General features: G+C 52.3%; 1 protein-coding gene across 7 annotated transcripts in view; it reads right to left on the reverse strand.

Moving 5' to 3' along the window:
• The window catches only part of ARHGAP22 (Rho GTPase activating protein 22), a 176,917-nt gene that overhangs the window by 18,022 nt on the left and 146,383 nt on the right, over positions 1–12,512 (reverse strand). For 4 of the 7 annotated variants that reach the window (XM_047826401.1, XM_047826402.1, XM_047826405.1 and 1 more), the window contains one exon: positions 10,803–10,979. The exons of 1 other annotated variant lie outside the window; for it this stretch is intronic. In XM_047826401.1, the coding sequence (XP_047682357.1) occupies positions 10,803–10,979 (177 nt within the window). The remainder of the gene's footprint in view (positions 1–10,802; positions 10,980–12,512) is intronic. 2 more of the 7 variants (XM_047826403.1, XM_047826406.1) reach the window with 1 other exon arrangement.

Here is a 12,512-nt window from a genome sequence, read left to right on the forward strand (position 1 = left end):
ACGGCTGGAAGTCTGCAAGTGCCTGCCATTTAGAAGGCTCTGGACTCAGATGGGCACCAGATTATGCCCCAGCCAGGATAACACACCCCATGTTGGGGGGTCATTTTTAGCTGTGGGGCCTATTAGGGTTGGATGTTCAGAGAGAGTCTTAAAATTGTCCCGTTGGGGGTGGGTGCCTGGGTGGCTCAGTTGGTTGAGTGTCCAACTTTGGGGTCAGGTCATGATCTCGTGGTTCGTAAATTCAAGCCCTCGTGTTTGGCTCACGGGTGTCAGTGCCAAAGCTGTCAGCGCAGAGCCTGCATCAGATCCTCTGTCCCCCCCTCTCTCTGCCCCTTCCCCGCTTGCTCTCTCTCTCTCTCTCTCAAAAATAAACATTAAAAAAAAATTGTCCTCTTGGGGCAAGGCCAGGAAGCTGAGGCTCTGTCCTCTCAAACAAGTACCTGGACACAGATGACCTCTTCAGCGGGGGTGGCCCTCAGTTCTGAGCTGTGTGTCGAACAGGCCCTGGGTCCAAGACCTTGGGGACTCTTTCCTCAGTCTGATTGCCTCCCCATGATCTCCGTCCCTCCCATCAAGACAACTCAGATCCAGAGGCTATGGTGCTCTGATGCTTACCCAGGAGAGGAAGAGAGAGAGGGAGACAGAATCACTGATGGTCTCACCCTGGGGACAGCTGCCTCTGCCCCCAGCTCTGCTGTGTGCTGTAAGGCAAATTGCTAAACCTCTCTAGGCCTCTCTGCCTCCCTCTATAATGTAATTTTGATACAACTAACCCCTGGCAAGAATAGCACTTAGCAAGCATGAGACCCCTCTGTGTCTCCTCAGACTGATGTGGAGAACGACCAAGGCCACCTCAAAGCCACGAGACCCAGGGAACCTGGCCATAGGATCACCTGGAGGCCCCCTGGCATCCTACTTTCCAGAGCAGGCATCCAGCAGGGGGTGCTCTGAGCTCTAGCAGACCTGGGTTAGAACCCAGCTTCCTGGGGTGCCTGGGTGGCTCAGTCGGTTAAGCGTCCGACTTGGGCTCAGGTCATGATCTCACGGTTCGAGAGTTCAAGCCCTGCATCAGGCTCTGTGCTGACAGCTCAGAGCCTGGAGCCTGCTTCGGATCCTGTGTCTCCCTCTCTCTGTCTCCCTCTCTCTCTACCCCTCCCCTGCTCGTGCTCTCTCTCTCCCTTTCACAAAAATAAATGACATTTAAATACATAAATAAACAAACAAACAAATAAAAAGAACCCAGCTTCCTGCCGACTTCTCTGTGACCTGGACAAAGCGTTTGAGTCTCCCTGTTGCCCAGTGTCCCTGCCTGTAAAGGTTTTCACGACCAGTTTCCTAGGGCTATTGCAGAGCCTGACACAGGAACATGCTGAATAAATGTTAGCTGCCCTGGTGAGTGGCTGGGGTTACTGGGGCACCGCTCAGTGTCACTGGCACTAACCCTCCACTGGCCTCATCTTAACAGTAACCATGACAAACTCTCTCCTGGCCCTGTCTGTGATCTGAGCTCTCCTTAGCACAAACAGAAGCCAGGCAGGCCACGTTGATGGGGCATTTCCCATCACAGCCGCTGGGAAGGAAGGAGGACTTCTGGCAAGGTGGATAAGAGGCAGCTGAACAGTTAGCGTCCTGAATTCACCCCAGTAAATCACCACTGCTGGCGTGCCGGGCTCTCCCAAGGCAAGTTATCTGCCCTCCCTCTCTGTTCTCCCCATAAACGGGCCCGGGCTCCCTGCCACCCTGTCACAGGGGTCTGTGGCTGGGAACTATTTCTCCTACAAGCTCACAGACTCCAGAAGCACTACAGGGGAAGGAGGCCCAAGGATGCTGTGAACCAACCCCTAAGCCCAGAAGAGGCCAGATCTGCCCTCTGTGAGCCTGGGGCATGGAAAGGGTCCCAGGCCTGCTGAGGCATCTCCTCCACCTGGCTGGTGGACCCACAGAACATACGAGGATAGGCTGAAGGTACCAGAATCATGCTCAAGCAGCCCATCTGCTGGCTTAGTGACCTGAAGCCCAGCGCAGATTAGCCACAGTCCTTTCTCTCCCCTTTTGGAAGGGCTGCCAAAAAAGGCCCAGCTAGGGACTCTGGGCCTGGTGGGTCAACATTCAGGGAAACCGGAAATAAGACTCTCTTCTTCAATCTCCTAGAAGAGCTGGGCAAGCAGCACGGAGGAGAAGTGGTCCACTAGTATCTCGGGCTCCACCACTGCTAGCCTGGGCTGGGGCCAGTGACCTTTCATTCTGAACCGGATTGTGCCTCAAGGGGCTTCTATTTGGAGAGGTCATTCTAGCAAACAGTGACCACTTCCAGCTGGACTAAAAAGGTTGCTTTGTGTCCCTCCAACTTGCCCCAAGGCTGGGATTTTCTCCATGTCAAGTGTCCTGCCCTGTGGCTTCTGGAAGCTGCATTTGTCCCCTCTTTTTCCTTCTACCACCTGATTTCTGAGGAACCGAAGAGCAGGAAAATTGGCTCCAGGGGGTCAGAGGAAAGTCTCCAGCGGCCTGTGAGAGCCACATACAACCGGGCTGGGGCAACAAGGCTCTGATGGCCACTGCGGGCCTGCTGCTGGTCCCTCACACCCCTCCCCAGCACAGGGCAGTCACTGTGGGCAGGGACACCATTCCCAAGCTGGGTTCCTTGCCCCAGGGCTGTCGTTCCGTGCTGCTGCCTGTAAGGTTGGGGCAGAGAGCTTCTGGGCTGTGCTAGGCAGTGCCTGGCAGCCTGTGAGTGTCAGAGTTACCACGCTACTAGTTACTGAGCGCTAATCCTGACTCCTGCATCCAACGCAGCACCGGCCCTGGCTTCATGACAAATAGACATCTCAAACTGAGAAGTGTCCAAATGGAACTGTGGTCGGGCCGCGACCTCCCAAACCTGAACTGCGCTCTTGGTTAATGACAGCTCTGTCCCCAAGACCTCTCACCCACACCCCATGAGTCACCTGCACTGTCCTTGCTCTCGCACACCTCCACCCAGTGCTTGTCAGTCCTATTTTCCAAACAGATTCAGAACCTGATTACTTTCACTGTCACCCACCATAGTGAAAGCACCCATGTCTCCTGCCTGGATTAGTCCGTGTATACCTGTCCTTGGCTTCACCTTGTCCCTTTCAGGCCAGCAGTCAGAGTGGCCCTTTTCAACTATATGTCAGATGCCATCATGCCTCAGCTCAAAGCCCTCCAATGCGCCCTCCCCCTTTCATTTAGGAGTGAGAGCCAGGGCACCTGGGTGGCTCAGTCGGGTTAAGCGTCTGACTTCAGCTCAGGTCATGATCTTGCAGTTCAGGAGTTCCAGCCCCGCATCAGGCTCTGTGCCAGCAGCTCAGAGCCTGGAGCCTGCTTCAAATTCTGTGTCTTCCCCTTCTCATGCTCTCTCTCAAAAATAAATATTTTTAAAAATTAAAACAAACAAACAAAAGGAGTGAGAGCCAAAGTCCTCACAGGGGTGCGGGAGGCTCCTTCCCATCTGCCCTGTCCCTCACCCCTCCGGCCTACCCACCCTCCACGCTGCTTCAGGACCACATCAGATGTGCTCTGCTGATGCCCAGGCTGCTGCCTCTGGCTGGCCAGCTTCCACCAGACATCCTGGCTGGCTTTCTCACCTCCCAGACTGTTTGAATGGCCTGTCCTCATCACTGTATTTAAAACTGCTCGGGTTTGTTTTTCTTTCAACAGCACTCACCACCCTTCCAAAACACAGAGGTTCACAGAATATGGGCCCCGGACCAGCAGCACCAGCAGCATCCGGGAACTTGTTAGAAATACAAATTCGAGGGCATCGCCCAAGTGAGCTGGAATCCCCGTGAGTGGAGCCAGCAGTCCCATTTCCACAGGCCTTCCTCGGGGTGCCTCAGATGCTAGCTAACATTTGAGAACCACTGCTCTGTGCCTCGTGGCTTGCTTTCCTGGTTAGTGGCCATCTTGTGGAGTAGGATGGAAGCTCCCCCGACCTCTTTTCCTGCCACCTCCCCTGCCTGCGCACAGCAGGTGTGCTGTGTTTGCTGAATGTTCCAGGGCTACCTTGTACTGAGAGAGCGCTGAGCACTTTGTGTCCGTCTTCTCTCTTAATTCTCACGACAGTCCTGCAATGAAGGCATTCTTCTTCTGTTTTGCAGACAAAGACACAGAGAGGGTAACAGGCCTACCCAGGGTCACACAGCCAGCAAAGGGCAGAGCCAGATCACACTCAGACCACACAACCTGATGCTGGAATCTGTGCTCACTCTGCCTCCTCTCACCCATCAGTGCAACTGGCTTTGCCAAGCACCGTCCTATCAGACCCACCTTTGAGGGCTTGCAGGCTCTCTCCAGATAACTAGGCAAGGGTTCATCCGTGCAAGCACCTGCCAGATGCCAGGTAACCCTGAGTACTCAGTGGTTCCCTCTTCTTTCCTCTCATGATGAGCTGGGTAGGAGTTGCTGCCCGATGGGGCTCCAGGGCCCATGTTCCCAGAGCTGGGCACAGAAGTCCATAGATCTACAGGAGAGCATTGCCCTCTTCACAATGTCAAGTTTTCTGATCCATGAAGATGGGATGTCCTTCCATTTATTCAGGTCTTTTTTAGTTTCTTTTAACAACATTTTGTCACTTTCAGAGTAGTAAGTTTTATACTTCTTTTGTTACATTTATTCCTAAGTATTCTCTTCTTTGGGATGCTATTGTAAATGAAGTTTTCTTAATTTCATTGTTGGTGTGCTCATTGCTACTGAACAGAAATACAGCTGATTAGTGTATCCTGCAGTCTTGCCGAATGTTTTAGGACTTCTAATTGTTTTCTAGTGGATTTCTTAAGGTTTTCTGTATATGAGATCCTATTATCTGCAAATAAGAGATACTTTAACTCCTTTCTTCCTTTCCAATCTGGATGTATGTCATTTTCTTGCCTAATTGCTCTGGCCAGAACCTCCAGTACAGTGCTGAATTTCAGTGAGGAGAGTGAGAATCTGTGCCTTGTTTCTGATCTCAGAGGATAAGCATCCAGTCTTCCTCCACAAGTATGATGTTACCTTTGGGTCTCTTGTAGATATATACTCTTTATCAAGTTCAATAAGTTTCTTTCTACCCCCATCCCTAGGCCGTTTATTTTCATCAGGAAAGGGTGCCAGACTTTATTAAATGCTTTCTCTGAGTCTACTGAGATGATCATGTGGTGTTTTAAGTAGGGTTCATGTACTCAGCAGGGAGCCCAATGGGGGTGGGGGGAGGGGGGGAGCTTGAATTCACAACCCTGAGATCAAGACCTGAGCTGAGATCAAGAGTCAGATGCTTAACTGACTGAGCCACCCAGGCGTCCCAATCATGTGGTTTTTGTCTTTAATTCCATTCGTGTATTACAACTGTTGATTTTCAGGTGTTAAACTACCCTTGCATTCCTGGGATAAATCTCATTTGGTCATAAATCTCATCTCATTTGTATAATCCTTTCATATACTGCTGGATTCAATTTGTTAAGTATTTTGTTGAGGATCTTTGCATCTATGTCCACAAGAGAGATCAGTGCTCCAGCCATTCTTCTCTCCCTCTCCAGTACCATCAGTCTTTTGCATTGCTGTTTTGTCTCCCAACTTAAAACAAAACCAAAAAACCCAACAGCCCTCTCTTTACCTGACCTCCCCTCCAGCCACTGTCCCATTTCTCTTTCCCTTTATAGTCAACTTCTTGAAACAGTCGGTTATTCTCACACTCCATTTCCCCTCGTCTTACCCTTTCTCACACCCGCTATCATCAAGCTCTACCCCAGCTCTCCACCAGAACCATGCTTGCCCAAGTCAGCAATGAACCATGCTCGATCTCTTCTGGTTGATCTGTCCACAGTGCATGTTGTCACTGCCCCTTCCTCCCTAGACATTCCCTTCAGTTGCCTCGGGATCCCCAACTCACTCCCGGCTCCTCCCCCTCACCAGCCCTCCTGAGCCCCCTCTGCTGGCTCCTCCTCTGCCCCTGACTTCTCACCTGGGAGCAGCTCAGGGTTCAGCCCTGGTCCTCTGCTGTCTCTACACTTGGCTCTATGGTGCCTCACCCCAGCCTCACGGCTTCAAACCCCATCTATATGTCAACAGCCTCCAAATTCCCCCTCCAACCCAGTCCTCTCTCCAATTCTCTAGACTTAAATGTTAAACTGCCTATTGGACACTTAAAGTTGAGCCTCTAGGGGTGCCTGGGTGGCTCAGTCGGTTAAGTGTCTGACTTTGGCTCAGGTCGTGATCTTGTGGTTCGTGAGTTCAGGCCCTGCATTGGGCTCCGTACTGACAGCTCAGAGCCTAGAGCCTGCTTCAGATTCCGTGTTTCCCTCTCTCTCTGCCCCTACTCTGTTCATGCTCTGTCTCTCAAAAATAAATAAACGTTAAAAAAATAATAACAAACTTGAGCCTCTACCAGGTATCTCAGACTAAGCCCAATGGGAACTCTCATGCTTCATTCCAAACACTGCACTTCCTTTGGTCTTTTGCATCTGTTAATGGCTAATCCATCCTTCCAGTTGCTTAGATCAAAACATCCTGCAATTACCCTTGACTTCTCTCATTCTCTTATACCTTTCTTCCATTCCAGCAGGGAAATACTTACACTGGCTTTACCTTAAAATATATCAAGAATTCAATTACTTCTCATCACCAGTACCACCCAGGCCAAGCTGCCATCGTCTCCCAGTTGCATTAGTGGATAATGAGCTCCTAGCTCGTCTCCCTGTTTCTGGCCTTGCCTTCTGGGATCTATTCTCAACAGGTGGCCAGAGGGATCCCGTTGGAACCCTGTCAGGCTCTGCCATTCTCTGTTCAAAACCCAGCAAGGGCACCACGTCACTCAGGGAAAGCCAGTGTCATCACCGTGACAACAAGGCCCTACTGACTTAAACCCCATTACCTCTCTGACCCACTTCCTGCTCTCTCCCTCTTCGCAGACTGCTCCAGGCAGACTGGCTTCTTCGCTGCTCTTCCGACATGGACCCCACTACCCCTGCCTCCAAACCTCTCTGCCCAGGTATATGTGTACGTCACCCTTCAGCTCCTTTACTCAAATGTCAGGAAACTCCAACCTCCAAAGCCCTTACTTGCCCTTCCCCCCTCACCTTTCTCCACGGAGCCCTGCAATCGGCTTGTTACCTGTTCTCTCCTAGAATGTGCATTTCATGAGGGTAGAGACCTTGTCTGTCCTGTTCACTGCTGTATCCCTGGCTCCTAGAATACTTTCGCAAGTGAATGAATGACTGGCTGAATGAATGAACGAATGCCCAGATAAGAGGGACTGCCACCTCTGGGCAGGCCATCTCCAGTAACGGGCTCCGCTGACCCCGTGGGTCTGCTGCCTCCAGTTTTCTCCATGGGGATGGCCGGGGCTGCCTCTGACTGCAGCAGGCACACTGCCCATTCCTGTCTGTCAGAGGTGGCCTGCTCTCTGCCAGAACAAACATGCTTGAAAGGGCTCACGGACTCCGTTATTAACAGTGAAAGAAGGACTGATCCTCTAAGCCTCCTTTCCAGGGGAACCCAGGCTAATAACAGCTTTGCCAGGAACCTGCTGCAGAAGCTGACTGAGCCCACCTGTGAGTGCCCATGGCTTGCCCAGACATGTCTGCTGTCGCTAACCCCTGCGATTGCTGCGTTTCCTCTATGCTTCTGGTAGAAAGGAGATAAGCGCCTTTGATGACGGTTCCTGTTTGAAATCTTACAGGTTCTGCAGCACGCAGTCTGAGAAATTTGGTAAATGCTGGGGGACCTGAGGGAGGGACAGATCTGGGTTCTATGTTGGGTTCTGCAAAGGGTCCCAGTTCTGAGCAAGCACAGAGAAGGAGGGAGGGAGGGAGGGAGGGAAAGAGAGAAGGAAGGGGGGAGAGAGAGAGAGAGAGGTGGATGTGTGGCCAGAAGCTGGCACCACGAATAGAGTAGATGGGTGTGCCAGCGCCCTGCATGGTCTGAGTCAAAGCATGGCCTCTGGGGTTAGAACATCCACCTTTGTTTCTCAGCTTTGCTCCCTGAGTAGCTGGGTTGTCTTGGCCAAATTACATAGACACTTCAGCCTTGAGCTTCTCTGTTTTTTGTTTTTTTAATATAGTGAAGTATCCGTACATCCAGAAACGTACTTAAAGCATATACCTGCAGATTACCACATTGCTGTAAAATGAACACCTGTGTAAGCGAGACTTCTATCCAGACTTTTATGGCATTTGTTTCTTTGCCTTTCTTTATTTCTGCTGCCCAATTACCCACCTACAAATAGTACAGTTTTCTTTCTGCCCTGTTTTTCAACTTTATACACATGGAATTATACCTATAACATGTTACTGAGCCTCCCTAGTCCCATGGTAGGTGTTTAGGATTCATGCACGTTGTTAGGTGGAGTTGTGGGTAATTCTTTTCCACTGCTGTAGAGTTTCCTGCTGCAAGAACGAATCATACTTATTGAGCCCCTGGATCGTTCCTAAACCCCTGGTTAGGGTCAGGCCATCATGGGTAAGGCTGCTGTGAACGTGTGACGTGTCCAAGTCCCCAGCATATCTGCACACATATTTCTATCTGGGACATGCCTAGTGGTGGCACTGCGGGGCCTCGGGGTGCATAGCAACTTTTGCAGATCCCGGCAATACCCACAAGTGCCCGTAGCTCTGTCCTTGTCATCTCCGAGAACCGCCCGCCTTTTTCATTCAGTCTTTCTGGTGGGTGACTATAAGTGGCATGTCGTGGTTTAACATGCACCTGCCTGATGACTAACGAGGCTGAACGCCGCAGCCTATGTTCACTGGTCACAGGGATTTCTTTCTTGGTAAAGTGCCTGTTCGAGTCTCTTGCCAGAGTTTCTACTGGCTTGTCTGTCGTTGCCTTCTGGGTTTGTAGAGGTTTGAGGAGCAAGTCATTTGACGGCTGTATGTGGTGCAAACACCTTCTCCCACCCTAGATGCTTGTCTTTTCATTTTCTTAATCTACCTTTTAACGAACAGATGCTCTTCCTTGTGTAGAGCATAATTTATCGATCTTTTCCTAAAAGATTAATGATTTTTATAACTCCTGCAAAAAGAAGTTTTCTCTACCCAAGATCACAATGATGTTCTCCTTTCCCTGGTGTTCGGAGGTGCCGTCTGTCGTAAGTCAAAGTCCAGCTGGATGAGAGTCTGATTCTGGGCTCTATTTTGTTCCATGGGTTCAATTCCAACCACTTTGCATCCAAGGAGGTCTGTGAAGGCCGCAGAAATCCCTGAGTGTCCCTGGGTCTTGGGTCAAAGTTGCCACGAGCCTCAGGAGGCAGGGAGGCCATGACTAACAGTGTGAGGGCATTTATGAAGCACAGGAAAAAAACTGACTTTCCAAGTGATATCGACTCTTCTATGTGAGGATCAGTGGTTCTAGGAGAGATGGCCAGGCAGGCCACAGCCGGGAATAGCAGAGGACAGCTGGCGAGGTGAGTGGGGAAGTGAGGGGCTCAGCCTACAGAGCACACTGGGTCTGGAGACGGGCTCCAAGCCCTGAAAGGTGAGCTTCCGCCCCTGCCCAGAATGTGCAGCACTCAGACACTGTGCGGGGGAGACACGATGTCCATGGCTCTCATGGTCACATGGTCTCCACATTCAGCAGGGAGTTGGTGGCCGCAGCCCAGCCAGTATGGTGACCCCTTCTAAAAGCTCTTTTCATGATGATTGCAGAGGGGCACCGACCACACAGCCGGGGGCCACCCTTTCTTTCTCTGGCACCCTGTGTCTGTCCGCAGACCCTGGCAGCCCTACCTTCAGAACACAGCTGCAGCTGAGCCCTCTTCACTCTCTTCTCCACCCCCACGCCAGCCTGTGTCCCCGTCACCCCCGTCTGATGGCTGTCTCAGCCTGCCGTGTCCACTCCTGTCTCTCTCTGCTCCACCCCTCACATGGCGGCCAAAGGGCCCTTTACAAATCTGGGTCAGGTCGTGTCTGTCTCCTGCTCAGAGCCCTCCTTGGTGCCCCACCGATTGAGAACAAAATCTTGAGATCCCCACCATGTCCCCAAGGCCTTAGTGACCTCTCCTGCCTCATGTCCTCTACTCTCCTGTCCTCACTCCCTCAGACCCGCTGGCCTTCCTGAGATTCTCTGTGTCCAAATCTTTCACTCCCCCCTCAGGGCCTTTGCACTTGCTTGCCCCTCTGCCTGAATGCTCTTTGCCCAGCACTCCCCTGGCTCTCCTGGCCACTTCATTGAGCTGGCTAGGCTACAACATCTAACACAGCATCCCCTCTATCATCCTACTTAAATTTACTTTATTGTGTTTCTCTCTACTTAAAATCATGTGACACCTTGACTTGCCTATTCTCCGTCTCCCACTGGACAATGGACGGGAGAGGAGGGCGGAGGAATCCTCTATTTTGTTTTATCACTGAACTTCCGAGTGTCCGGAATATGACCAGGTACGTTTCAAGCATCCGATAAGTGTTTTCAATAAAGCTGCGTAAATGGCAACCACTGCTCTCAGCTCAGAAACAAGGCGCTGGTTGTGTGGGCAGCGCAGGGGCCCTGTGTGGCTGTAGGAAGGCACAGCAGAGGGAAGGACGCGGGACCCAGTGCAGACCACCTCAAAAACACCTGCTGTGCAGCAGGGCTCTGGACGCAGGGAGGCAGTATGCACACGCCACAGGATTCTAGCTGGAGGAGGGCATGTTTTGAAAGGTGGCCCCAATTCCCCTGCTGCTGCCTGTCCAGTAAAGTGGAGGTGTGACTGTCAGGGGCCGGCAGCAGAAGAGGACAGCATGGCTTGCCTGCCGTAAGCAGCTAGGGACACAGCCAGTGGGTCCTGAGTGAGAGAGGTCTTGCGGGCTCAGTGCAGGGCGGAGGGGCATGATTACCTGAAGGCAAGGGTTCTAGAGGGTGAGCATGCGATCTACGGGCAGTACCTCCGCCAAGTGGGGCCCAGATGACCCGGCGGATGGCCTGCACCCAGTCCTCCATGTCACGTTGGGAGCTGGCCATGAGCAGGAGCGCCTCGGGGTTGGCCGGCACCTTCTCCCGCTCCCCGGTACCACCTGCAAGACAGGGAGACACAGGCTTACTGCAAGGACCCCCGTGCAGACACCGGGGCTCACACTCCCACAGCACTGTCCACCCCAACGCCAGTTAGCCTGTTCTTCCCTGCCCTGTGAGAAGGCCGCCTCTCCCAAACCTGTCGGCAACGGCCAAGCTTCTGGTTCCGTTTTGGCAGCCCCCTCCCACCCGCCGCCACTCCTTTCACACCCCACACGTGTACCTTTGGGGCCCTTGTAGGCTTCCACCTAGTTACATTTCCGCATCAAAACAGAAATCATTAGAAGCATGCCCAGGCACTATTAGGGAAAGAGCATTCACATTGGAGGCCAGCTGGGAGAAGTTCAGAACCCAGAGTAGCCTATGTATTTTGTTCTGCATCAGCTTTACGCCTCTTCCGCGCAAAGTGCAACATCACTATGCTTTTAACGTCCGCTCTGACATTACAGGCCTCCTTCCCCAGCCTGGAAAGGAGGCCTGATTCTCCACAAGCAGTAACATTACGGAGGCCTGCTGTCAAACCAGGATGGAGCAAAACGCTCTAGAATTCCCCACCCGTCCCCACTCGCAGCTAGACATTGCATCTCAACGCAGAAGGATGGGAAAGTTCAGACAGATGTCATTAAATTTTCCCTAATGTAGCTCCAGCGGTTCTCACGTTTTCATGTATAAATGAACTCATCTTTAGGGCGTACACAAAAACCATTTATACTGAACTTCATCTAAAGGCTTTTCAAGAATGATCTTGTCTTCGTTCATCCCCAACATCCTGCAATATGTAACTCACCCAAGTACTAGCCTCTGGTCCCAGAGCCACCGACCCTGAGCAGGACTGTCTGCAGGTGGGGTGTGAGTCCCAGGGTCCTGGGTTCTTGAGGGGGTGGGGTGGCAATTAGGGAGAACCGTGAGACCCAGGACACCCCCTTGCTAGAGCCTGCAGCCCTGGGATGGAGACAGGAGCAAGTGCTTCCTCAGTGCGTGGTACCTGCCCGGGACTCTTCTAGAAGCTGCAGACACTTAAGTGGACAAAACCGTCCTCCTGGGATTCTTTAATCTTCACAAAGACTGTGTGGCGGGAGGTGCTGTTACTTTCCGCAGTTTCCTCAGTCAAGGAAACTGAGGCACAGAGTGATTAAGGAACTTGCTTGAACTCACACGGCTACTACGTGGTAGAGGCTGGGATTCAAAGTCCCCTGCTCTGGGCTCTGACCCACCCCATGCTCTTGTCACCCCTCAAAGAGAAGGCAGCCTGGTGGGATCAGTCTGACAGTGGTCCCAGCAAGGCCGCCAAGGGCCAGGAAATGGAGCAGAGTACTCTGAGAGCTGGAGCACAGGGTGGGGTGTGTCCTCACTGAGGGGGCACCTGAGCAGGGCCAGTAGTCTGGACAGGCCTGTGAGGCCCAAAGCTCAGGAGGGTGATGAGCAAGGAGACAAGCGTGTCGGGGCCCCAGGATGGCTTCTGGAGCCCTCACCACACACACAAGCCCTGCTCCTTGGGAGCCCGTGCAGCCGCTGGGAAGCAGGGCGGTGGAGGT

Source organism: Prionailurus viverrinus, chromosome D2 (assembly GCF_022837055.1).
Source record: "Prionailurus viverrinus isolate Anna chromosome D2, UM_Priviv_1.0, whole genome shotgun sequence".
NCBI lineage: Eukaryota > Metazoa > Chordata > Mammalia > Carnivora > Felidae > Prionailurus > Prionailurus viverrinus.